The following is a 26,437-nucleotide window of genomic DNA, read 5'->3' on the forward strand; positions in this document are numbered from 1 at the left end:
ATGAATAAAGTATATTTTGGAGAAAAAAATGCTTAAAAGTAGTTGAAATATACAATGGCTCCACCAAGACACGGCTCTCCGGCTGGAATGCGTTCAACATATTTTTTCTGCAGAGCTGACTGCAAAAATAATGGATACCTCAAGAGCTAAGTCTGTATGAACTGTGTAGAAATAAATTGTCTTCAATGTGTAATTGAATTGTATGTTTTAGGGATAATCCCATTCCCTCACCTACATATCTGAGAAGAAAGTTTGCGGTGCCAGAGACATCACAGTTCCTCCGGCTGTGTGACGGTAGATGCCCGGCAGCACTCACTGATGCTGCCCCCCTGACAATCCACCACCACAGCTCAGGGGCAGCGCGCACTGACACATTGCACTAGGCCCTGATCCACCTTCTGGGAGCCGCTCCTTTACCTTGATGAAGTTATTGCCGTATTGTCTGAAGCATTGGCGGCATGTGTTTAGGCCGTACTTCTGGATCAGGCTCTGTCAGTTCGCACAGACTCGGCTGAAAGGGGGAGGACGGAAGAAGCGAGACGTCCAGTTGAATGGGAGGTAGCATGGGAACCTGAGTCTGACTAGACAGAAATCAACACCACTAGTGCCCTCTTTATCTTCTTCTTTGGCCTCCTTGTCTCGAGAGACAATGGGTAAGCACCTAGAGGCGGTCAGTGGTTTGTGGAGTAGCGCCTAGAGTGGCTATAAAGGCCAATTCTAGAGTGACAGGCTCTTCCACAGGCGCTGCAGATAAAATTGGTTGTCGGGGCTGTTACACAGTTGGCTCTCTCCTTGCACTTCTGTCTTTTTTCCTACCAACTGCTAAGTCTCTTCAACTCGCCACTCTTTAGCCCCGCCTTTATGGTTGCCCGCCAGCTCTGGCGATCACTGGCAACTGACTCCTACGACTTGTGGTCAATGTCACAGGACTTCATGTCGCGTTTGCAGACATCTTTAAAGCAGAGACGTGGACGGACGGTGGGTCTGATACTAGTGACGAGCTCGCTGTACAATGCATCCTCGGGGATCCTGCCATCTTCCATGCGGCTCACATGGCCAAGCCATCTCAAGCGCTGCTGGCTCTGTAGGGTGTATATGTTGGGGATGTTGGCCGCCTCGAGGACTTCTGTGTTGGAGATACAGTCCTGCCACCTGATGCCAAGGATTCTCCGGAGGCAGGGAAGATGGAATGAGTTGAGTTATTGCTCTTGGCTGACATACGTTGTCTAGGCCTCACTGCCATAGAACAAGGTACTGAGGACACAGGCTTGAAACACTCTGACTTTTGTGTTCCGTGTCAGTGCGCCATTTTCCCACACTCTATTGGCCAGTCTGGACATAGCAGTGGACGCCTTTCCCATGCACTTGTTGATTTTTGCATCGAGAGACAGGTTACTGGTGATAGTTGAGCCTAGATAGGTGAACTCTTGAACCACTTCCAGAACGTCGCCGCCGATATTGATGGATGGAGCATTTCTGACGTCCTGTCCCATGATCTTCGTTTTCTTGAGGCCCGTGGTTAGGCCAAATTCGTTGCAGGCAGCCGCAATCCTGTCGATGAGTCTCCGCAGACACTCTTCTGTGTGGGATGTTAATGCAGCATCGTCAGCAAAGAGGAGTTCCCTGATGAGGACTTTCCGTACTTTGGTCTTCTCTCTAAAACAGGCAAGGTTGAACAACCTGCCATCTGATCTTGTGTCACTAGTGCCCTCTTTATAAGGCTTGAGCAAGACATTTAAAGTTACCACGGACCTCCAAAGTTTTTACCAGACACTGGTGTACGTGTACGGACACATCACTGACCCCTGCTTATAAAGTTTTCTTGCACCTTCCCTGGTGCCTCTATATTTTTATGCAGTATGGAGATCAGAACTGTGCGCAGTACTCTCTGTGGTCTAATCAAGCTTCTATTAAAGGTTACTTAAAGGTTACCACTGACCACCTCCAGGCGCGTATCCATTGTCTCTCGAGATAAGGAGGCCCAAAAGAGATTAAAGGTTAACACAATTTCTTAGCTTTTCAATTCTATCCCTCTGGAAATGAATCCCAGTGCTTGGTTTGAACATTTAGAGGTTTATTATCAAAACTACAGAGAGCCAGAACACAAACTGTTTAATAAAATGGAGCTATATTTATTATTTCAGACATGAGTAGATTACATTTTTAAATCGAATGATTGCGACTTGACAGAGATTCACACAATCCAACTGACAGCCAGCCACCAGTCAGCTAGCAATTCACTGTAAGCAAATCGCACCCTCTCCCCACAGTAGCAGAGGTGTTCCAGGCCTGCAATACAGAAGCATCAGGAACTGCATTGGGATAAGCTTATTCATGAGAAGTCATTTTCCCTTTTAAATTCATACCAGCAATGTTTCTAAACAAACCATACTCATAACTAATCATCGCTGTGTAACTGATTCAACCCTACAGCTTCCTGATTGATTATTTGCCCATTCACCCTACAATATAAACCACTAAGCTCACACACTGCAACTTTGACCCAGGCCCACACATGACACAAAGCCCCGCCCCGACCAATCAAAGCTTTGGCTGCCTGTGGGGCTTCTCATGGACTGTGAGCTAATTATGTGCCTGACAAATTTGTTGAGATTTAATTTTTTTGCCAAATTACTCGACGATCGACATTAAATAGAAACAAAGCAATAGAGACACATTTTTTTCAAACAAAAAGTGGTTCATATAATTGGGCAATCTGTAAGCCACGCCGCGGAGAGGACCAGGGCCTGTGGTCTTGAGTGGTTGGTGTTAACTGGAGCGCCAGTAGAATGCCGCTGTTTGAGGGACTGGGTACTGGTGGCGAGAAGACGGCGGTTGTTATTGATCTGGGAGCCGCATACACCAAGTGAGTTGGAGAAAGGAATAGGAGGATATACTGATGGGGTTAGATGGACTAGGGTAGGAGGAGTGGAGCATTAACGCCGGTATAAACCACTGGGACCGAATGGCCTGTTTCTGTGCTGGGAAAATAGAAATCTATTCAATTAAAATTGTGTTCAGATTCGGTGATGCACAAAATGATAGTTAAATCCAGGTCAATCTGCCACAGTGTCAATCTGCAACGACGCCGTTTACTTACAGGATTCTCTTTGACATATGGAATACTATTACAAATATTTAATGCTTGATTGCAGGAAGTGTGAAGGATGCGCTCAATTCTTGGATAATCATAGATTTAATGTTGCTCTCCCATTGGCCACTCTCTTACATTGTGCTTTTAGTAAAATTTCAGGGTGCAAACCCTTGGGGCCAATCATCAGCTGCATTCAGCAAGATGGATGAGCTCCAGCTGAGCTTTGCAGTGCTGTTGGTGAAAGATGTCACTAGATTTGTGTAAGAGTGGCCCAGGAAAAATGTGCTAATTTCTGCCCCTCACTCCCACTGTCTTCCTGTGTTAAGACAGTTCTCCATAAAGACACAACTGGGGTCAAGATTTCAATGAGTGTATTATTGTCACTAATCAATTAATGCACTTTTTAAAGTACCACAGCACATGTTGCAATCTTCAGCCAGTTCTATGTTCATTCCAAGGACCACTCCTAAGCCAAAGAACTGTGTGTGATATTATCTGCTCATTTTCCAGAGTTAATAGAACAATCCTCGTGATCTACCCTACTCTTGGACAGTGTAACAAAGGTTAAAATACAAATTCGACCTTACAGTTAAAAACTGAATAATAGAAAAAGACCAAACCAGCAGATTTTAATTGATCATTTAACTCATGAATCAGTTACAAAACAAACATTACCTACTCTTGGTCGATTTTTTTTCTGATGATGCTCCTGTGAAGTGCCTTGGGATGTTTCAGTGCGTTAAAGATACTACATAAATGTACATTGTTATTATGTTTATGGAGCATTTCCCCCCAGCCAATCAATTGCCTGGCATGCAGAGAACCACTGAAGAATGGTTGGAGGCTAGGGTCAGAGATATCTCATGTCCCCTTTAAAGTTCAAACTAGAAAGATATTTTTCACTGCTAAATAAAATTGATAGTCATCTGTAGGATTTAAGAGCACAGATTGCTGCAACAGACTTTCATTCCCTGGTGGGTTAGTTGTCCATTAGATTTATCTACATTTTGGGCTTGGATTTAACGAGTTCTAACCACCTGGATGGACTTGAATTTCTTCACCTGCTAAATAAGCGATCCAACTTTGGCTCCTATAGTTACTGTGGAACATCAGGGAGCAGGAGAGTTTCTTAGATCATACTTGGCAGGATGCAGTCGCCCCACAGGCAGTGAGAGTTCAGGATACTAGGTGGGTGGCCATCTGGAAGGCTAAGAAGAGGCAGGAGGTGCAGGAGTCTTTGGAGTATGTGCCACTGTCAAACAGGTACTCAGCATTGGAGACTGCTGGCAGTGACAATACCCTGAAGGAGTGCAGGCCAGACCATGGCACCAATGGGCAAGGGACTGCACAAGAGAGAACATTTCAGAGTAGAAATGCAGTCGTTATCAGAGATTCCATAATTAGGGGGAGAAACAGGCAATTCTATAACCATTATTGTGAGACCCGCATGGTGTGTTGCTTCCCTGGTGCCAGGGTAAAGGACATCACGGAGAGTGTGCAGGATATTCTGCAGGAGGAAGGAAGTGAGCCAGAACTTGTACAATCATACAAATTAGTAGAAGTAGGCCATTTGGCCCATTGAGCCTGCTCTGCCATTCAATAAGATCATGGCTGATCTGTTTCTGTCTCTAATTCCACACATTGTGGTATATGTTGGTACCATCGACATAGCAAAAGCAGGTATTGAGGTCCTACGGTTAGATTTTCAGGAGCTCCGGAGGACGTTAGAGTAGGATCACGAAGGTAGTAATTTCTGGATTACTCCCAGTGCTCGCGAGAGTAGAAATGGGAAGCTAGGGAGGTTCAATGCATGGCTTGAAGCATGGTGCAGGAGGGAGAATTTCAGATTCTTGGGGTGTTGGGTCCAGTTCTGGGGCAGAAGGCAATTATTCAAAAGGGATGGGTTGCATCTCTACAGGACTGGGACCATTGTCCTCGAGGGAAAGTTCACTAGTGTGGTTGGGGAGGGTTTAAATTAAATTGGCAGGACGATGGGCACCAGCATATAGAAGTAGAAAAGAGGAATAAGGTGCATAATATGAGAGTGTGGGACAGTATTAGAGAAGGGAGTAGTTCCATAGAGATAGGAGCAGACTGGGAAGTGCTACATGAAATGTAAAGACAGCATTGCAATGCATGTATGTAAACACACAAAGTGTGAATAAGGTTGGTGAGCTCTTCTCTCTTTGGCCTCCTTGTCTCGGGAGACAATGGGTAAGTGCCTAGAGGCGGTCAGTGGTTTGTGAAGCAGCGCCTGGAGTGGCTATAAATGCCAATTCTAGAGTGACAGACTCTTCCACAGGTGCTACAGATAAGATTGGTTGTTGGGGCTGTTGCACAGTTGGCTCTCCCCTTGTGCTTGTCTTTTTTCCTGCCAACTGCGAAGTCTCTTCGATTCGCCACACTTTAGCCCCGTCTTTATGGCTGCCCGCCAGCTCTGGCGATCGCTGGCAACTGACTCCTACGACTTGTGATCAATGTCACAGGACTTCATGTCGCATTTGCAGACATCTTTAAAGCGGAGACATGGACGGCCGGTGGATCTGATACCAGTGATGAGCTCGCTGTACAATGTGTCCTTGGGGATCCTGCCATCTTCCATGCGGCTCACATGGCCAAGCCATCTCAAGCGCCGCTGGTTCAGTAGGGTGTATATGCTGGGGATGTTGGCCGCCTCGAGGACTTCTGTGTTGGAGATACGGTCCTGCCACCTGATGCCAAGGATTCTCTGGAGGCAGCGAAGATGGAATGAATTGAGACGTCGCTGTTGGCTGGCATACATTGTCCAGGCCTTGCTGCCGTAGAGCAAGGTACTGAGGACACAGGCTTGATACACTCGGACTTTTGTGTTCCGTGTCAGTGCGCCATTTTCCCACACTCTCTTGGCCAGTCTGGACATAGCAATGGAAGCCTTTCCCATGAGCTTGTTGATTTCTGCATCGAGAGACAGGTTACTGGTGATAGTTGAGCCTAGATAGGTGAACTCTTGAACCACTTCCAGAGCGTGGTCGCCGATATTGATGGATGGAGCATTTCTGACGTCCTGTCCCATGATGTTCGTTTTCTTGAGGCTGATGGTTAGGCCAAATTCGTTGCAGGCAGCCACGATCCTGTCGATGAGTCTCTGCAGACACTCTTCTGTGTGGGATGTTATTGCAGCATCATCAGCAAAGAGAAGTTCCCTGATGAGGACTTTCCGTACTTTGGTCTTCGCTCTTAGACAGGCAAGGTTGAACAACCTGCCACCTGTGCCACTTGTGCTACAAGCACAAATAGCAGCATGGGAATATGATGTTGCGGCAATATTGGAAATGTGGCTTAAAAATGATGAGGTCTGGGCACTTAATATACAAGGATATCAAGTGTTCAGAAAAGATAGAAAAGTTTTTTAAAAAAGGGACGTGGGTGGCAGTACTGATTAGTGAAGACATTGTAGTACTGGAAAGAGGGGATTTCCTTGAGGGGAAAGGACAGAATCCATTTGGTTAGATTTGAGAAGCAAAAAGGATATGATCACACCACAAGGGGTATTCGATAGGCTCCAAATAGTGAAAGAGAGAGATAGAGGGGGAAATCACAGAGCTGTGCAGGAACTATAGAGTGGTGATATTGGGGAAACCTTAATTACCCAAATATTGACCTGGGATAATTTTAGAGTAAAGGGAAAGGAACGGGAGGAATTTATGGATTGTGTTCAGGAGAACTTCCTTGATCACTATGTTCACAGCCCAACTAGAAAGGAGGCATTGCTGAATGTAGTGCTGGAAATGAGGTGGGCCAAGTGGACCAGTGTCTGTAGAAGGGCAGTTGGGCAAGAGTGATCACCGTATCATAAGGTATAGACTTAATGCAAAAAAGCAAGGAACGGGAACAAGGTAGAATGTCTAGATTGGAAGAGGGCTAATTTCTAGTCAGGATAAAATGGAACCAAAGACTGACATGAAAAACTGTAATGGAACAATGGGTTATCTTTAAGGAAGAAATGCTTCAGGTACAAGGGCGAAAGGTAGGGGAACCAAAAACAGGGCTGCTTGGATGACGAGGGAGGTAGAGATAATGAAGAAACAAAAAAGTGTATGATGCATGTCAGGTGAATTTTTCAAGTGAGAACCAAGCCAAGTGCAATAAGTTGGGAGGGGAAGTGAGGAGAAAAATAAGACTGGCAAGGAGAGAATACAAGAATAGAATGGCAATTAATATAAAAGGGAACCCAAAACTCTTCTTCCGGCATGTAAATAGTACGCAGGTAGTAAGAGTTGGAGTGGAGCCTATTAGAGACAAAGAGGGTAATATATGCTAAGAGGCACAAGGCAAGACTAGAATACTTAATGAGTACTTTGTATCGTTGTTTACTAAGAAATAGAGAAGTCTGACAAAATATCAGTAGAAGCAGAGAGAGTAGAGGCAATTGGTAGAGTGAAAGTTGAGAGGGAGGAAGTATTGGAAAGTCTGGCTGTGCTTAGGGTAGATAAGGTTGAGATGACTTGCGGCACAGTGGCGCAGTGGTTAGCACCGCAGCCTCACAGCTCCAGCGACCCGGGTTCAATTCTGGGTACTACCTGTGTGGAGTTTGCAAGTTCTCCCTGTGTCTGCGTGGGTTTCCTCCAGGTGCTCCAGTTTCCTCCCACATGCCAAAGACTTGCAGGGTGATAGGTTAATTGGCCATTATAAATTTCCCCTAGTATAGGTAGGTGATAGGGACAGGTGGGGATGTGGTAGGAATATGGAATTAGTGTAGGATTAATATAAATGGGTGGTTGATGGTCGGCACAGACTCGGTGGGCCGAAGGGCCTGTTTCAGTGCTGTATCTCTAAACTAAACTAAACTAAACTAAAAAACTTGCATCCCAGGTTGCAAGGAAGGTGGGGTGGAGATAGTGGAAGGGCTTGCTGTAATCTGCCAGTCTTCCCTAGATATGGGGGAGGTGCCAGAGGATTGAGTGGCAAATGTGACACCCTTATTCAGAAAAGAGTGTAAGGACAGTCCTCACAACTACAGACCAGTCAGTTTAACATAAGTGGTGGATAAGGTTTTTAGAAACCATAAACAGAGAAAAAAACAACAACCACTTGGAGAGGTTTGAGTTAATTAAGGAGAGCCAGCACATATTTATAAAAGGCAGATCATGCTTGACTAATTGAATTTTTTGATGAAGTAAGCAGACAAGGATGATGAAGGGAATGTAGTGGATGTTGTCTATATGTATTTTAAGAAAATGTTTGATAAGTACCACATAAAAGGCTAGTTAACAAAATTGAGGCTCATGGAACAGGAGGGTCAGTGTCAAATTGGATAAAAAATTGGCTTAAGGACAGAAAATAGTAAATCGTGGTAAATGGTTGTTTTTCAGACTGGCGGATGGTAGACAGTGGTGTTTCCCAAGTGTCAGTGCTAGGATCACTGCTTTTTTGGTGTATATATAAATGACTTGGATCTCGGAATACGGAGTAGAATTTCAAAATTTGCCAATGGTACCAAACTTGGAGGAGTGGCAAACGGTGAGGATGATACCAATCAACTGTAACAGGACATGGGCTAGTAGAATGGGTAGACAGGTAGCAGATGGAATTTAATACTGACAAGTGTGAGGTGATACATTTTGAAAGAAGGGATAGAGTGAGGAAATATAGTCTTAATGGCACAGTTCTACAGAGTGTGCAGAGACAGAGGGACCTGGGGTGCACGTGCATTGATCTTTGAAGGTGGCAGGACATATTGAGAGAGTGGTTTGCAGAGTATATGGGATCTTGGGCTTCATAAATAGAGGCATAGAGTACAAAAGCAGGGAAGGTATTGTTGGGCCCCAACGAGAGTATTGCCTCCAGTTCTGGGCACCACACTTTAGGAAGGATGTGAGGGTCCTTGAGGGGGTGCAGAGGAGATTTACCAGAATGGTTCCAGGGATGGGGAATTTTAGGTACAAGGTTAAGTTGAAAAAGTTGGGTTTGTTCTCCTTAGAGCAAATGAGATTGATAGAGGTATGACAGGCTTAGATAAGTTGGACAAGGAAAAACTGTTCCCGTTAACTGATGGTACAAGGACTAGGGGACACAGATTGAAGGTTTTGGGCAAGAGATGCTGGGGGAATGTGAGGAAGAACTTATTTGCACAGTGAGTGGTAATGATCTGGAAGTCATTGCCCACGAGGGTGGTAGAAATGGGGACAGTCAATGATTTGAAAAGGAAATTGGATGGGCTTTTGAAGGAAATAAACTTACAGGGCTATGGGGATTGAGCAGGGGAGTGGAACTGACTGGATTGCTCTGCGGAGAGCTAGCATGGACTCAATGGGCTGAATGATCGCCTATGCTGTAAATGACGCTTTTACTCCCAACTCTTCCTGTTTGGCCCTGATCTTACATTTCCTCTTGAAAATAATGAATAACTGATAAAATAAATTTCTAATTGTTCTGTTTAAGCAATTTGAGCCTTAAATAGTGGGAGTCCTGCCTCACTTCAGTTATGTCCGTGCATTGGTGTCCCTGGAGTTGGAGATCGCACTATTGCACTAGTATGCTTGAGGCCTTCTGTGATCAGTGGGCACCAGAGGGACTGGAGTGCTTCATCAGTAATCAGAACAGAACATTAACTTAATGTGCTAAGTTTCCTTTCAATTTTTGCTTTAGCTTATCAGGACACATTACCTCAACAGATAAGAGGTAGATGGTTGGAATATACTAAAATGTAAACTCCCATCAACAGTAAGAAAGCAATTGCCAGAATTTCTCCAAATTCTGAGAATGTTATCTCTTTCTGCTTTGAAATGTGGCAGATCTTTCTATCACTGCATTGTTTAAAATTGCTGCTAAACATGTGTCTCACCATCTAACCTAAGGGTGCAACATTGGTGATACTATAGAAGTGTTACTGCTTGGTAACAACACAAGATGCAGTTTGAATTTAAGAGTTAAAGCCTAGCTTAATTCAAGTAATAGCAAGGTTCCTTGGGGAAAGTAGCGGTGCACAGCTTGGGTGAGGTCTGTGTAATACCTGTGCGGTGAGAAACTGGGTTTAAACATTTTGAATTTACCTGGTTAATTTAAATGTGTAGGGAATGTAAACACTACCACTTACACTCAATTCTAACTATTTTGGTAGCTCAGTGTACTGTATGTACCATTTCTGGGCAGGGGAATTAGAGATCCAGAAAGGAAGTTTGAAATGGTTCAAACACATCCTGCACCTACTGGTCTGAATATAAATGTGATACAAAGACTAAATAAAATACATTGTAACTTGTAGTAGCAAAAAGGTGCAAAGTGATTTTGCACTTTGGGTAATTGCCCTTTCATCTCCATGATTTAATTATATTTTAAATATAATGGGCTCCTTTCCCCAAAGAAATGTAAGGCACAAACCATGGCTTTATAAAGAACCCATTAAAACAATGTTTAGATGCTAATGAAAATTTTCCAATCTTAGCCTTATGCACAACCTTTAAAATGAACATTCTGGCCTAGACTAACACCTAACAAGAAAGTCACATACTAATGCTTGGCAGGAAACAAGAAGCAATCTTGGCACAATTGTGGTGAAACTGTCTCCTCTCTTCTCTCTCAAAAGTCTACCTTTTAGAAAAGTCCTTGCGCCACTAAGGCAGAGGCTTGTCAACAATCGGTTCCAATCAATACCACTAACGGTGATTGGTCAACACACTTATTTACTCCGTGTCCACAACCTAACATAAGCAGGTGCTCTAGTTGGCTTGGACTCGTTCTTCGCTCAAAAGGCCTTTTAAGAGTCCTTTTTTTCTTTAAAAGACGTGCTGGAGCCAATGTAGTATCAGGCCTTCGTCACAACATACAACTTTTCGCTACATCCTGCTGTGAGCCATGAATTGGTAGAGATGGGGAAAATTAAATCTTTTATTCAAGGAGTTGGTGCTAGAATCTGTTTTCTAAAATTTCGAGTCATAGGGTCATTATTATGACACAGAAGGAGGCCATTTGGCCCATTGAGTCCATGCTGGCTCTTTCTGGATCAATCCAATCAGTCCCATTTTCCCAGCACCGCAGCCTCACAGCTACAGCGACCTGGGTTCGATTCTGGGTACTGCCTGTGTGGAGTTTGCAAGTTCTCCCTGTGACCGCGTGGGTTTCCGCCGGGTGCTCCGGTTTCCTCCCACAGCCAAAGACTTGCAGGTTGATAGGTAAATTGGCCATTGTAAATTGCCCCTAGTGTAGGTAGGTGGTAGTAGAATTGTGGGAATGTGGTTGGGAATATGGGATTAATGTAGGATTAGTATAAAATGGGTGGTTGATGGTCAGCACAGACACGGTGGGACAAAGGGCCTGTTTCAGTGCTGTATCACTAAATAAATAAAAAATAAATAAATCCCCGGAGCCCTGCAAGTTTATTTCTCTCATGTGCCCATCCAATTTACTTTTCAAATCATTGATCGTCTCTGCTTCCACCATCCTCGTGGGCAGCGAGTTCCTGTTCATTACTACTTGTAGCATAAAAATGTTCTTCCTTGCATCCTTCCTGCATTGCTTGCCTAAAACCTTAAATCTTTGTCCCCTAGTACTTGTACTATGAGCTAATGGGAACAGCTTTGCTTTGTCTACCTTATCTAAACCTGTGATAATCTTGTACACTTTATTAAATCTCCCCTCAAACTCCACTTTTCTGCCTGTCCCCATAACCTTGACTCCCTTGTAGATCAAAAATCTGTCTGAGTGAGCCTTGAATATATTCAATGGCCCAGCCTCCACTGCTCTCTGGGGAAGAGAATTCCAAAAATCAACAACCCTCTGAGACAAGAAATTCCTCCTCATCTCCATCTTAAACAGGAGACCCCTTATTTTGAAACACTGCCGCCTAGTTCTAGATTCCCCCACGAGGGAAAACATCCTCTCAGCATCTACCCTGACGAGCCCCCCTCATTCTTCTAAACTCCATTGCATTCTCTTCATCAACCTTCTATAATCAAAACATTCAATTAGATTAATCAAGCACAATCTGCCTTTTACAAATCTGTACTGGCTCTCTTTAATTCAAAACCCTCCAAGTGCCTGTTGATTTCCCCCCCCCCCCCCCCCGATTATTGTTTCTAAAACCTTACCCACCACTGATGTTAAACTGGTCTGTAGTTACTAGGAATGTCCTTAAAATCTTGCTTGAATAAGGATGTCACATTTGCCACTTTCAATATCTCTGGCACCTCCCCCATATCTGGGGAAGAATGGAAGATTATGGCAAAATCTTCCACTATCTCCACCCCCACTTCTTTTAGGTACATGGGGTGCAAGCCATCCGGACCATGTGACTTATCCACTCTAAGCAAATGTAGCCTTTCCAGTATATGTATTGTAAGCCTGTCTTTGTATTCTTCGTGGTCCTTCTTAGTCTGCTTCTATCTGATATGGTACTACTTCCTTCTCTAGTCCTATCCAACTGTCTCACTTTGTGCACCTATTCCTCTTTTCTATTTCTGGCTGGGCTGATGCCCATCCCCCTGCTAATGTATTTAACCCCTCCCCAAACACACTAGTGAGCCTCCCCGTGAGGACATTGGTCCCAGTCCTGTTGAGGTGCAACCCGCCCCTTTTAAAGAAGTACCTTCTGCCCCATAACTAGTCTCAATGCCCCAAACATTTGAAGCCCTCCCTCCTGCACCACGCCTCAAGCTATGCTTTGATCCTCCCTATCTTCTTGTTTGTACTGTTACTAGCATGTGGCACTGGGCATAATCTAAAGATTACTACCTTTGAGATCTTACTTTTTAACTTCCTCCCTGGCTCCTGAAAATCTGACCACAAGACCTCAATATCTGCCCTCTGTGTCATTGGTACTGACGTGTACCACAATTTCTGGCTCACTCCCTTCCCCCTGCAGAATATTCTGCACCCTCTCTTTACTGTGGCACCAGGGAGGCAACACACCATGCTGGACTCATGATGACAGTTACAGAAATGCCTGTCTGTCCCCCTAATTATGGAATCTCCTATAGCGACTGCATTTCTACTATTTACTGTGCCCTCCTGTGCAGTCCATTGCCCATTGATGCCATGGTCTGGACTGCACTCCTTCAGGGTGTTGTCACTCCCAGCAGTCTCCAATGCTGAGTACTGCTTTGAGAGTGGCACACACCCCAAAGACTGCTGCACTTCCTGCCTCTTGCTACTCTTCCGGATGGCCACCCATCTGCTATCTTGAACTCTCACTGCCTGTGGGATAACCACTTCCTGGAACATACGATCCAGGAAACTCTCCTGCTCCCTGATACTCCAGAGTGACTCCAGCTACCCTCAAACTCTGAAATCCTGTGCTCAAGCTCAAACAGCTGGGTACACTTCTACACACGTGGTCCCTCAAGACACCTGAAGTTCCCACATGGTGCAGGAATTGATTGTCAGCAACAGGTCTCAGCTGCCCTCCATGATCTTAACAAAAACTTTTTTTTAGAATCTAGTTAGTACCTTGTATAAACTATTAATTTTAATTAATGCCTGTAGATCTGCTCTGTGCCAATACTCTTAATACTTACTCACTTACCTGGATTGAAATTTTAATTACTAGTTTAACTAGTTAAGCTACAAATTTAATACAGTACTTTATAGTTTCCTGGTCCTAGTTTAAACCATTGCCCCAATTTAGAGAAAGAAAAACCTAATACTTACCAACCAGTCTCCTATCTACAGTCCTGTGACATCACTCCTTACTTTTTGAAATACACCGATTGGGTCCATGCTCTTCCCCTGCACACACACACTTTCATTCCCCACTGCTGCTGCTGGTACCTCTGATCGAATCCAACAGGGAAAAAAAGGGTCCAATTTTTACTGCTCTTCTTGCTGTGTAATATTATCCAGTGAGCAGCTGACTGTAAAGTCTAGGAAGATCCCTGGTTCAGTCTCTGGTTTGTGCTGACTCGATTGATTTTGACTCGTAGAAAACTTGGCACTCGTTAGGGGATAATCACCCTGGCTGCCATGTATCTTTACTAACCAGAAACTCTGCATGTTTGGGCTTTTTGAAGATTAAATAGAGACAGGCAGTTATGGCTCCTGCAGAAGAAAAAAACTGGCAAGTAGGGAAAAATCCAGTGTTAAAAAACTTCATCGTCAGAAGAGTAGCTGGATGCTTGTTTTCTGTTAATTGATTTGTCTCTGAAAAGATGTGTAGCATCATCTTGAGTCAGGTAATTTTCTTTGAAGTTTCATTACATGTTCATAATAGTAATGCATATATAACATTTATAATATGTTGCATTGAAGAGTTCTCTTTCAATTTCTAGATGTGGTTTTGCTGGAGAAACTGGACCAAGATGCGTCATCCCTAGTGAAATTAAGAAGCTGGGTATAGCCCAAGTAAGCTTTTTACCTGCATTTCAAAAAGTAATTGGTGTAAAGTGCATTGAGACATTTTTTGGAGATGTGATAAGGTGCTCTGTAAATGCAAGACTTTTCTTTGGTTTTTTTCAGTGGGCTTGGGGCATGAATTTATAATGGAATTCTGACATCACTGCAAAGCATTTTTCAATTCAGAGTGTAATCCAAATCGAATCAGGAATACAAAAGCGTGTGAGCCTTTCAGAAAAGTTGTCAGATAGTGTTTGGGGCTTGATGCTGCATGGAATATAACACTGGTACAATATCTGGCTAGGTTTAAAAAGTTCAGATGGTCTGGTGGAACCATTAGGTATTTTATAAAACTTACAGTTAAATCTTTTGAGAAGCAGATTGTCCTCCCTGTGATCTTCAAACATTAAAATGTTTACTAGTTAATAATGCAGCTTTCTCTTAAAGTTGCAGTGCAATTCACAGCATACCCTAAAACCCAGTGCAGCCGATTACAAATTGCACTGTGGAGCTGTCAGTTTCGTCTGTCTTAAGGTGGTGATTAGCTGCGGCATGAATTACTGACTTTGCTAAGGTCTCGAATCCTAAAACCTCATAACTCCATTATCAGTTTTTAAGATTATTTAGTTAATTTAAAGTGTGTATAATGGTGCACAAATAATATGTTGCTCTTTGATATTTTTAGCATACTTTTTAGTATGATGGAATACATTCATGCAATGCGGGCGTCACTGGCAAGGCCAGCATTTATTGCCCAATCCAGTTGCCCTTGAGAAGGTGGTGGTAAGCGCCTTCTTGAACTGCTACAGTCCATGTCATGAAGGCACTTCCACAGTGCTGTTAGATAGGGAGTTGCAGGATTTAAGGCCATCTTTGATCACTTCCCTGTATCACTCTCCACCCACATCCCCCTCCCCTGTCCCAACCCTACTTTCTTCTGCGTCTGCCCTGGGAAAAAACCTAAACCCCAATTCACTGATAACTGTACTTCAAAGTCCCAACTGTCTAGCCTTTGACCTTCTGTTCACCACAACATTTTTGTAGCTACTAATTTGCTCACCCACACCCTCGCCTCTACCTTTGATGGTCTAGAGTCCACTAAAACCTTATTCTCCCTCACTCTGGCCATTCCCCTGGTATAACCCTCATTGTTGCTCTCTTAAGTCCAAGGGATGCATACTTGAATGGGTATGGTGGACAACTTGTTTAGCTATTCACCATCAGATTTGACTGGACCACATGAAGAAGTATTGGGTCCTGCTCTCCTCTGCCAAAGCTGTTCACGATTCCAGGATCATCCTGGAATGCGAAGATGACCTCTGGCTGCTTTTCTCTGCTGCAAACCATCTTCTTAAACCCCTTTCCCCTATCTCCTCTGCCGACACCTCCAACAACAAATGTGAGGAGCACGTGGACTTCTTTGTCACTAAGATTAAGACCATCTGACCAGCTGCCTCTGCCATTTCCCTCCCTTCCCCTATTCCACTGGGCTAAACTTCCCCACTCCTTGCCCTGAACTTGCATTATTCTCTAGTTTCTCTCCTATCTCCTCTCATGCTCTGAACCCATCTTGTTCATGAGACCCACCTCCTGCTCCCTTGACTCTGTTCCCACTAAATTGCTGACAACCCAACTTCCCTTCCTGGTCCCCATGTTAGCCAATATTAACAGTTCTCTTCAGGTGTTGTCCCCCTCTCTTTAAATCTGCCATCATCACCCCTCTACTCAAAAAACCAACCCTTGACCACACCGTCCTTGCAAGCTACAACCTGATCTCCAACCTCCCATTTCTCTCTAATGTCTTTGAACATGTCGCCTCCCAAATCAGTGCCCATCTTTCCCAGAACTCCATGTTTGAATCCCTCCAAGAAGGCATTTGTTACAGTACTGAAATGGCTCTTATCAAAGACATAAATGACATCCTTATGTGACTGTGACAAAGGCAAACTACCTCTCCTCATCCTTCTCGACCTGTCTGCAGCCTTTGACATGGTTGACCACACCATCCTCCTCCACTGTCTTCCATCTGGGGAGACTACACTCACCTGGTTCCATTCTTATCTATCTAACTGTAGCCAGAGAATCACCAGCAATGGTTTTCTTCCTGCTCCCATATCGTTACCTCTGGTGTCTCCCAAGGATCTATTCTTGGCCCCCTCCTATTTTTCATTTGCATGCTGCCCCTTGGTTCACTTTTCACGCCACCACCCCCTCACCTTCTCCACTGTCTCTTAATTATCAGGCAGCTTGTCTGATATCCAGTACTGAATGATCAGAAATTTCCTCCAGTTAAGTAATTGGAAGAGACATGCTGTTGAAGCTTTTCATCTTGCACTCATCAGGACAGAGGCAAGAATGCCAAATATCAAAGGGAGCAACAATTTATACTTCATGAAAAAAGGATGCTGATTGGTTGGCAAGTCGACTCTGGTCCAGGCATGGCCCTGTAGAATGCATATGAATATATGTAGCTTCTAGCAAGCGTAAGTGAGCCACATTGTGAGCCTGACCGATAATCTTAACCCGTACTTCAAAACTCAGAACACAATGTCTAACATTAGATGTGATTCTGCGATTGGAAAGCACTTGCTGAACAATGCTGAATGTGCTAACAATTACATTAACAACCACTTTAAGATTATGAAAGAGTGCTGAGGATGGGGAATTCAAACTAGCAGCGATGGGGGAGTGAGGAATGGAACAGCCAGCTGTCGGAGGAGGAAAATTGCAACTAGTTTAGAAAGTGGATTCAGGGGACTAGTTACTAATAAAATGGAATTTAATTGGGCAACTGTAACAAGTTGGTAGGAAAGATTGGCAGATTGGGTTGGAATAAGAAATGCAGCCGGCGTGGGGTGGGTGCGGTGTGGCAGGTAGAGAGGAGAGATGTGTTCAAACATGCACATTGATGGGGTGGCAGGATTAGGGGTTTCCATCTCGCCTCTGGGAGGGTGGGTGGGGCGTATGGGTATGAAAATCCTGCTTAGGACGGAGTGTTGGACTGCCAGAATTCAGTTTATTGTGGGGGAGGGGGGTTCAAATGATTAACTCCAGCTAAAATCGGAGTCAGGGCAGGTGGCTGGGGTGGTCCGTGGTGGGGGAAGAGTACAAGAGGACTAGGTTTCTGCTTTTGTTTCTTGTTGTCATTGATTGTCTTCGTACTGCAATACTTCAAATCTTTTCTAGTTGCATTGTAGCCACGGATTTTTCTGCCTTTGGAATGCTGCAACCACAAGCTGTTTTTTATTTATCTATTGACCTCTATTGGAATTGTTGTCAATTTGCATAGTTGCTGAGAAATGATGTGTTTTTTTGCACGTGACTAACAGTCAAATAGGAAAGTGTGGAACCTGTAATAGCAGCAGTAATATATATGAACTGTTTGGGAGTGTGATGCTTCTACGGAGTAGTTCTAGTTCAGTCCCCAAAGAAATCATAATCACTATAGATGTACAGGGCAATGATTGTAAATTGCAAACCTCCACATGCACGTGTCTTGAATGGCGGTAATGCATTTTAGTTTTTGCTTTTGCTTTTTTTTTCAGGCTGTTAAAGTAGTTCAGTTTAACATCAATACTGAAGAGCTTTATGGTTATTTGAAAGAATTCATTCACATGCTGTACTTCAGGTAGTGTACATTTATAAATTATTTTTAACTTAACACTGTAACTTGATATTTTAATGCTATTCCACATGCAAAGCAAGCTGAGATTTAGAACACAATAGAATTTGCATTAAATTTCTTAGTCACATTTTTTTTAAAAAGCTTTTACCTACCCCCACCAAGGAGACCAGACCTGTTCCAAATCCCTACATAATGCTACTGTTGATCTGACTGCTAGAACATATGCAAGAGGATCTTTGAAACAAAAATTCGTACCAGTGTAAAATTACCAAGGTTGGGGGGAGGGGGTGAGGGGGCAATTTCTGATCTCCTGCCTTAACTTCATTGAAAGTTAGTAGCAACTACAGAGAAAAGGTGTAAAAAGCCATTGTTCTGTTTCTCTGGAGTTTCCACCAGAGTTACGGGAGAGTCCCCACAGAAATTCTTCCCCGCGTTTTTAAATGGTTTACAAGGATTGAAAACTTGCTGTGTGGGGAACAATGGATACAAACTTCAATCCAGTTTCCATAATTCACCAATGGTCATACTACTCTTTCCTCTTCTCTGGAGGGAGAAATGACTTCAGATAGAAGATTTTTTTAAAAAATACTATTTTCATTTACATTCTGAGCAGAATGCGATTGATCCCTTCACTCCACAGGTCATAGCATATTATTAAAGTTTCCCACCCAACCAGAAAACAGTCAAATTAAACACTCTAGTAACCCTGGAATAAAACAGACCAAACCAGGTATCTTTAGACAAAAACAAATTAACTATTTATTAAAAATTAAATCTTAAACACTATTAAGATAAACCCATGTCTAAAGACATTATAACTTCTTATTTTAACCTAACTTACCCCATACACACATATACATTCAAAAATCATGGTTAACTGATTTATTTTTTTAAATGATGTTTTAAAAAATTATCTCTTAAGAATAAATGAATAAGTAAGTCTTTGTGGGTTACATTCCTGATGGGTGAGGTATTCTAATGTGAAAATAATCAAATACCTCTCAAAGTCTTCAGACAGATTTGATGACACAGTCTATTTTTGATAGGCATTCTGGCTGCAGCAGGCATCGAACAGTTCTTTCAACAATGAGCACAGCAATAAGTCAACTTGAGTTTTAAAACCGACAGTATCTCAGTCGAAACTTTACTTTGAATTCCAGCAAACACAGTTAGTTAAGAGAGATTCAATCTTGAGGCAAATACTTCCTGGTTTGGAAGTAAAGAAAAGGAGTTTTGCTACCTTCAGTAAAACAAATGGTCTCTTCAAGAAAAGGGCTTTTTTCCTCAGGCAGTTAACTTGGCCTGTAGCTCCTTGTAGAATTTCTGCTGAGAGAGAATAGACAGCTCCTTTCTCCAGTAGCACGCTTTCTTGTGAGTCTGGTTTGGACTGGTTTTTGCCAGTTTTACACCCAGTCAAATTGACACATTATACCATGTGACCTCCCTCTCTCCTGCTGTAGCCTAAGTAACAAGTGCAGCTGACACACTGTGCCTCAGAAATCCAAAAGCTTCTCCCTGTCTTAAAGGTACACTGTTTTAATCTGGAGTCTGTGGCATGGGTTACATGCTGATTGCTCCTTTTGTTTTAAACAACTAAATGGCTTCTAGATGACTAATTTCTATTTATTGATTAATTTCTCTGTTGAAGTTTGCAATCAGTTCTATTGACTTTAATATAGTCTGTTTTTTTTTTCCCTTTTCCTTAACAGACACTTACTGGTAAACCCAAGGGATCGTCGAGTTGTTATTATTGAATCTATTCTGTGTCCATCACACTTCAGAGAAACGCTCACCAGAGTTTTCTTTAAGCATTTTGAGGTAGGAAGTGATGTAGCTAATGATGCATTAAGACTGAAGAGAATAAATAAGCTAGATTAACCAGAATGTAATCTAATTGGAAATCAGTTTATATGTTTTCTCAGTAGCTGCCCGTATAAATCTATTACTGGCTTATGTGACTTCTGAAGGAGTTCTATAGTTCGTGGATTTAGTAAATTACCTGAATAGATGTGAAAACACCTGATGTATAACCAGTTTAGTTTTTCAACAAGCAGTGACCTATATTCATCAAACAGATGAGATCATAAGCATGATCTCTCTGCCTGAAATTGTGAAAAATGTTTTGTAATGGGAAGGTTGGCAAACAAATTATCCCAGGCAGCTCTAGTGTACTTCTTAACAATAAGATTTTAGCAGCGCTGGGAGATGGCCGAGAGCAGATTACCTACCTTCTTAACTGGAGAAGAGTGTGTATCCAATGGGTGATATAGGAGTAGAGTCAATATACTAAAATGACACCTTTTATGCTTCCTATTGATACATTGAAAATGTTGAGAAATATCAGTACTATATTTTTAATTGCAGAACTTGACCAGGTTTGTTAATTCTTTGCTGTGCCACGAGATGGAGTGCTACACTATAATGACCTGCTCTATTTATGGATGGAATGGGAAGCAGAGGAAAGAAAATTAGTTCATGCAGGAATGATCTCCTGGTGACTGTGCTACTGTTGTGGAGAAGCATATAAAATAGATATTTTAAAGTATTACATTTAGATTTTCCCTAGAAATTGAGTACCTTGGAGATATTTTAAAATCAGAAATAAGTTGTATGATTTTTCCACTTGGTATTTTTGTAGGTTCCTTCAGTGCTCTTTGCTCCAAGCCACCTCATGTCTCTACTGACTCTCGGTATCAATTCTGCTGTGGTATTAGATTGTGGATATACAGAAGCACTAGCATTACCTGTATCTTTTTGAAAATTCAGCTTTATAAAGGATGAAATAAATGCTGGTTACTAAAAACAACCTGTCTAGTTTGTAACCATCACTGTTGGCCATGGGGTAAAAATACTGGTAATAAATGAAGCACAGTTGTAGTAAATATTTTTGTAAAGCAAACTTAATGACTGAATTCAACGGCATTGTAATAAGGCTTTACAAAGAAAGGTCCTCGTCTAATGATTTCTAACTTCTTCCTTCCTGGATTTAATAAATCCATTTGCACAAAATGGTTTCATAGATTTGCCCCTTGCCATGCTACAGATGTGTTTATTCATGTACTGTGCTTTCAGGTTCTTTCGACCATGACCAAAATTGCTCATTTGTTGGCTGTCTTTCCTGTTGTGATGAGTTTTATATGCCAAAGGTTGACTTGATTGCATTTATAGTGCTACAATAACTTAGTCCTTCAGCTTTTGAATAACTGAAATTTATACTGTTTCAACTGTTTTAGCAAATTAAAAGAAACTATAATATTTTAAGAGGAAAAAATTAGAATAGATTTAGGTTACATTAAAAATAAAAGAAAATTATATACAAATGAGATATAAAGGGACAAGAGAAGACAGTCAGTAGAAGTAATCCATTTATTAACTAGTATTTTTGTAGTGTATATAGTTAGGTACTGTAATATTTGCTTCAACATTACAGTGAAAACGTTTCTTTTTTTTTAAAAAATGATGCCCAGGGAGTTCAGAATTTCCCTAGATATGTAGCCTATGGGTTAATTTTAAGAATTATAATGCATTTTTAAAAATGCACTTTTTTTTTCTTTCCCGTCGCTTCCAGCGTGTTACGTTGGGTCGCTTGTCATTACCACATCTGGCAGTTAAACTGGCAACCATGTCAGTACACAGCCATATCAACAGTTTGGGTGAAATTGGTTGCTATTGGGAATTTTCTCTTTTAATTAAATGTCTATTAATAGCCTGCTTATACTCGCTGTCCAGGTTACTGCATGAAGAATGCCAACTTAAATAAAGTACCAAGTCCACCTGTAGCAGTGTAGCTCATCAAAGAATCGGCATCTTTACGTAAAAGAAAAAGTATATTGAAAGCTGGCGTTCCATGGATGAAAAGGGAGATTAGATCAAATTTGAATTTTTTGAAAAAACGTTTAGTACTTACGGGGCAAATATATATTAAAAGGTAAGCTACAGAAAGGAATATAAAAAGGGAGTATCTGAAAATTGACACAAGAACAAAGATTATAAAAAAGCTTTCATATAGGCACATTAGTAGAAAGAGGATAGAGGAGTAGGATGCTGAGCTGGTTGGCAGGCTTGTAATGAAAAGTCAGGGTGCATTAAGAAATGCTAATTAAGTGCTTTGCCTCAGTTTGCACACAGTGGCTAATGATGTAGAACTATACGTGTAGAGCATTCAATAGTGGCTGTTAGTGAACGTTGGATATAAAACTTAAGATATTACCAAGACCTGATGCTTAACATCTGAGGATCCTTGGGGAAACTAAGGAAGAAATAGTGTAAGGTCTGACTATAATTTTCAATTATGTGGAATGGAGAATTTTACTGCAAAGTGCCAAATGTGACTTTCTTCAAATTAAAAGACTGAGTCGGCCAGGACATTATAGACCATCTAGTGTTACTTCAATTGTTGATAGATTCTAATATAGGATGAATTACTAAGCACTGGAAAAACTGTGAGCTAATCAAAGGAAGTCAGCATTGATTTCTAAAAGGCAGTTTATGCTTGAAAAATCTTTTTTTTTAATTTGAAGAAATAACAGGATAAGTAATGGAAATGCAATTAAAAGTGGCATTCAAAGTAGATAAGGCCTTTTCTATTTAAAAATAGAACAAACTGAATTATTGGTTTTGTATGTGGGGTGTGTCACAAGCTAAGAGATTATGTTGAACTTGTACAAGATCTTGGCTTGGCTGTAGTTATAGCAACCTATTATAGGATATGAAAGCAGTGGTGAAGGAGCCACATCGCTTCACCAGGATGTTGCTAGAGATTTGAGATTACAGCCAGGAAGAGAGATTTTAGAGTTGTGGCTTTTTTCACAAGTGCTGAAAAGGTTGAGTGGTAATCTGAAGGAGGTCCTTATGATTAAGAAGACTAATGATATAAAATAGTAATAGATTGCTTCTACTGGTTGGAGGGAAGGTAATGAGGACACAGATCGAAGATGATCACAAAAATTGAACGGAAATTTTTTTTAAATATAGAGAAGATGACCAGCATGTTGAATTCTTTGCTTTATCAATGGTTTGTGGCAGAGACCATAAATTCTTTTCAACTGGTGTTAATTGCTTGAAAAGACAGATATAAGGTGTGGGGAGAAAGCAGGGAAGTCATATAGACTTGGTGGATTATGTGGGGTAGGGGAACATAAGACTTGATGGGCCAGATAGCCTGTTTTTGTGCTGTAAGATTTGAGGGGCTGACTAAAGTGACTGTAATAATGGTATGTAAAGCAGTCTAGGAAATGTTTGAGTATTATATAGCTTTTTGCCTATTTGAAATTTAGCCTTAGCTTCTTCAGATATATGAAGGAATTCCTATTTTGAATGCCTGGGAAGCACTTCCACTGGGAGGAAAAGCAATCCACATGTGAGGATTTAAAATATGTAACTTCTGCACATTTATTGATATTTGCATATTTGACATATTTAAAGTTTGAAGTGGGAAAAACATCCAAAATAAATATTTTTATTACTGAAGGGAGTTGCAGTCACGGTTATTAGAAGAATGCAGTGTGGACACAGGGACTAAGACTGGAGAAGGCTTGGCATCTGTGATGAGTAAGACTTGAAATAATGTTTTAATTGCATGTTTGCAAATATTTTATAACACTCTATCAATAATTTCCCTATTTTAAAAGAAAGAAGTAACACGTTTACAGCTCTATCTGGTTTCAAAATGCTTTGCATCCTAAGAAGTACTTCTTGTACTGTAGTCCCAGTTATGTAAGCAAATTGGTTAAAACATGAAATGGCAAAAAGTTCATTTTACAAAGAATTTAATTGTATTAGATTTTTAAAGATATCTAGTAAGTTAATCAGAAAATCGACATACAGTATTTACATTTTTATAGTGTAATATTATGTGGCATAGGTCCTTAATGTTGTTCCCAAATTCATTTCAACAGGCTCACTTCCAGAAGAAACTCTAGAGGATGTCAAAGGTAAGAAGTATCTTGTTAATTGGAAGATTTATGTAACAAATACATTTGCTTATCAAATAAAATGACCTCAAATATTGTAAATCTAGAATAAATAAATAAAATGCTGAAATATGCAGTAAATTGGTCATCTGAAAGAGCAAAGTAGATTAATGTTTCTGGTGTAACTTTTGATAGCTTTAATCTGAATTTTTTTGGAGTGGGGTGTAAAGTTAGCATCTGAAGTTTGTATCTGTTCAGAATCTTGCCACCAGGACTAACAATATTTTCTATTCCTTTTTAAAAGCATGAAATAACTTCACAGCACATTAATATGAAATTTAATATAACAAAAGGCACTGCGTAAGGTATATGGAAGTGAAATGCTAAGTAAAAACTAGGATGAAGTTGCATGCTTTGAAAGTTGAAGTGTCAAACGTACTTTTTTTTAATCAATCTTAAATTGTGACAAATAGCGTCCATTTGATTTGAAATCTCTGTAACCATATGATTTTTAGGAGAATTTTAACTTCTTTAAAAAATTGTGCATTTCAGTTCGTACTTGCTTTGTGAGTGATCTCCAGCGGGGACTGAAAATTCAAGCTGCCAAGTTTAACATTGATGGAAAAGTTGAGGTGTGCATTAAGTAGTGATGAATAAGATAGACTAATTGAGCTGCAAAGTCAGAGATGCTTGGCAGTAATTTGGTATGTTATATTTATTTGTAGCGCCCCCAACAACCTCCAGATGTGGCATACCCTCTGGATGGAGAGAGAATTTTACATGTCAAAGGATCAATCAGGTTGGATTACTTGTATAAACAATATAAATTAAACTGCATCATACCTGGGTTGTGATAAAAGGGATGGCATGGTATGTTGAAGTGTTGTTTGTAGATGGGGTGCCAATCAAGTGGGCTGCTTTGTCCTGGATGGTGTCGAGCTTCTTGAGTGTTGGAGCTGCACCCATCCAGACAAGTGAAGAGTATTCCATCACACTCCTGACTTGTGCCTTGTAGATGGTGCACAGGCCTTGGGGAGTCAGGAGGTGAGTTACTCACCTCAGGATTCCTAGCCTCTGACCTGCTCTTGTAGCCACGGTATTTATATGGCTACTCCAGTTCAGTTCTTCACTGTATCCATGTCAGGTGGAAAATATACAAATCACCAGTATCATTTGTTAGAACTCAGATAGCCAGGCGGTGAAGGATAGAACGCTAGAGCCTGGTCTTTGTACACTTATGCTTTTATTTATAGAGAAACACATAACATCTTGTGCACCTCCTACCAACAACCACATTTTCAGCCTGCTGCTATATAGATGAGCACAGGTGAATCCCCAATTAATGCCCACTGCTTGAATACAATTAACCCCCAAAACTGAAGATGGTGTTTCAGCATATTAAATATAGATATGAAAGAAGGAAAGTGGAAAAGTTGTTTTCACCACTTCAAAAAATATCAAATAATTGTTCTCAAATGTCACCTGCAAAAATTGACTTGAAGCTACAGCAAGTGACCATGTTTGTGAAAAAAAAGCTCAGCAACTAAATTTGTAAAAAAAAAACGGTGACTTGCAATTTTATAGCTGTGCGACAGAAAAATATAATTTTGAAATTGGGAATTTTGTTAACTTAGTCACTCTGTGAATGTTGCCCATGCAGAGAGCTCCGATAACCAAGATTTCATATTTAAGTTAAGGAGTAATGCTGTGTTCTGAGTCTACTTTGTTACCATTGACTGTTGAATTCAAGTAGTTGTTTTTGATGTTATAAACTAAGTGATTTGATTTGAATTTTCAGTTCAGGGATTTTTTTTTTTATTTTTTTTTTGTTTGCAGAGATTCTGTAATTGAAATTCTCTTTGAACAAGATAATGAAGAGAAGTCGATTGCTACTTTAATCCTTGACTCACTTTTACAGGTAAGAGGGTGCTGTGTGCTAAATTTGATAGATTTATATAAAAAAAAACTTTATTTGCCTCTTTTGATGCATTATAATTTGCCATTAAATATGTGAAATGACTCAAAGATAAAATACTGTGTATTTATCATGGGACTCGAGCTTAGGTATAGCTTCAGTTGCAATTTAGCTCAGTAGTAGCACTGTCACGTCTTTGTAATTGGGTTGAGTTCAAGCCTAACTTGAGCACACAATCTAGGCGGTGCTTCAGTACAGTACTGAAGGAGTGCTGTATTGGCAAATACCATCTTTCAGATGAAATGCTAAACCGAGGCCCTATTCAAGTAGATATAAATAATTCCATGGAAGTATTAAAAGAGGATCGGGGGTTCTCCCAGTCTCCAACCCAATATGACTCCTAAACTATTACTCACAAAACTGGATTAACTGATTATTTACCTCATTTACTTTTGTTGGACATGCTGTTCAAGATTGTTTACAAAAGGAGTGATGGTTTACAGAAGAACAGTGATTATACTTCAAAAGTAATTTGCTGTGAAGAGCTTTGGCATGTCCTGATGCCATGAAAGGTACCATCTGAAAGC

The 26,437-nt window shown here is 41.2% G+C and overlaps 1 protein-coding gene across 1 annotated transcript in view; it reads left to right on the plus strand.

Annotated features, from left to right (window-relative positions):
• Nucleotides 1-2,714: 2,714 nt before the first annotated feature.
• The window catches only part of actr10 (actin related protein 10), a 29,750-nt gene continuing 6,027 nt past the window's right edge, over nt 2,715-26,437 (plus strand). The window contains exons 1-11 of the mRNA XM_068039221.1: nt 2,715-2,866; nt 14,335-14,407; nt 17,944-18,026; nt 19,733-19,841; nt 20,662-20,769; nt 23,315-23,382; nt 23,494-23,573; nt 23,921-23,956; nt 24,488-24,567; nt 24,661-24,734; nt 25,772-25,853. Of these exons, the coding sequence (XP_067895322.1) occupies nt 2,790-2,866; nt 14,335-14,407; nt 17,944-18,026; nt 19,733-19,841; nt 20,662-20,769; nt 23,315-23,382; nt 23,494-23,573; nt 23,921-23,956; nt 24,488-24,567; nt 24,661-24,734; nt 25,772-25,853 (870 nt within the window). The 5' untranslated portion in view covers nt 2,715-2,789. The remainder of the gene's footprint in view (nt 2,867-14,334; nt 14,408-17,943; nt 18,027-19,732; nt 19,842-20,661; nt 20,770-23,314; nt 23,383-23,493; nt 23,574-23,920; nt 23,957-24,487; nt 24,568-24,660; nt 24,735-25,771; nt 25,854-26,437) is intronic.

This window comes from Heterodontus francisci, chromosome 9, assembly GCF_036365525.1.
Source record: "Heterodontus francisci isolate sHetFra1 chromosome 9, sHetFra1.hap1, whole genome shotgun sequence".
In the NCBI taxonomy this organism is placed as follows: Eukaryota; Metazoa; Chordata; class Chondrichthyes; order Heterodontiformes; family Heterodontidae; genus Heterodontus; species Heterodontus francisci.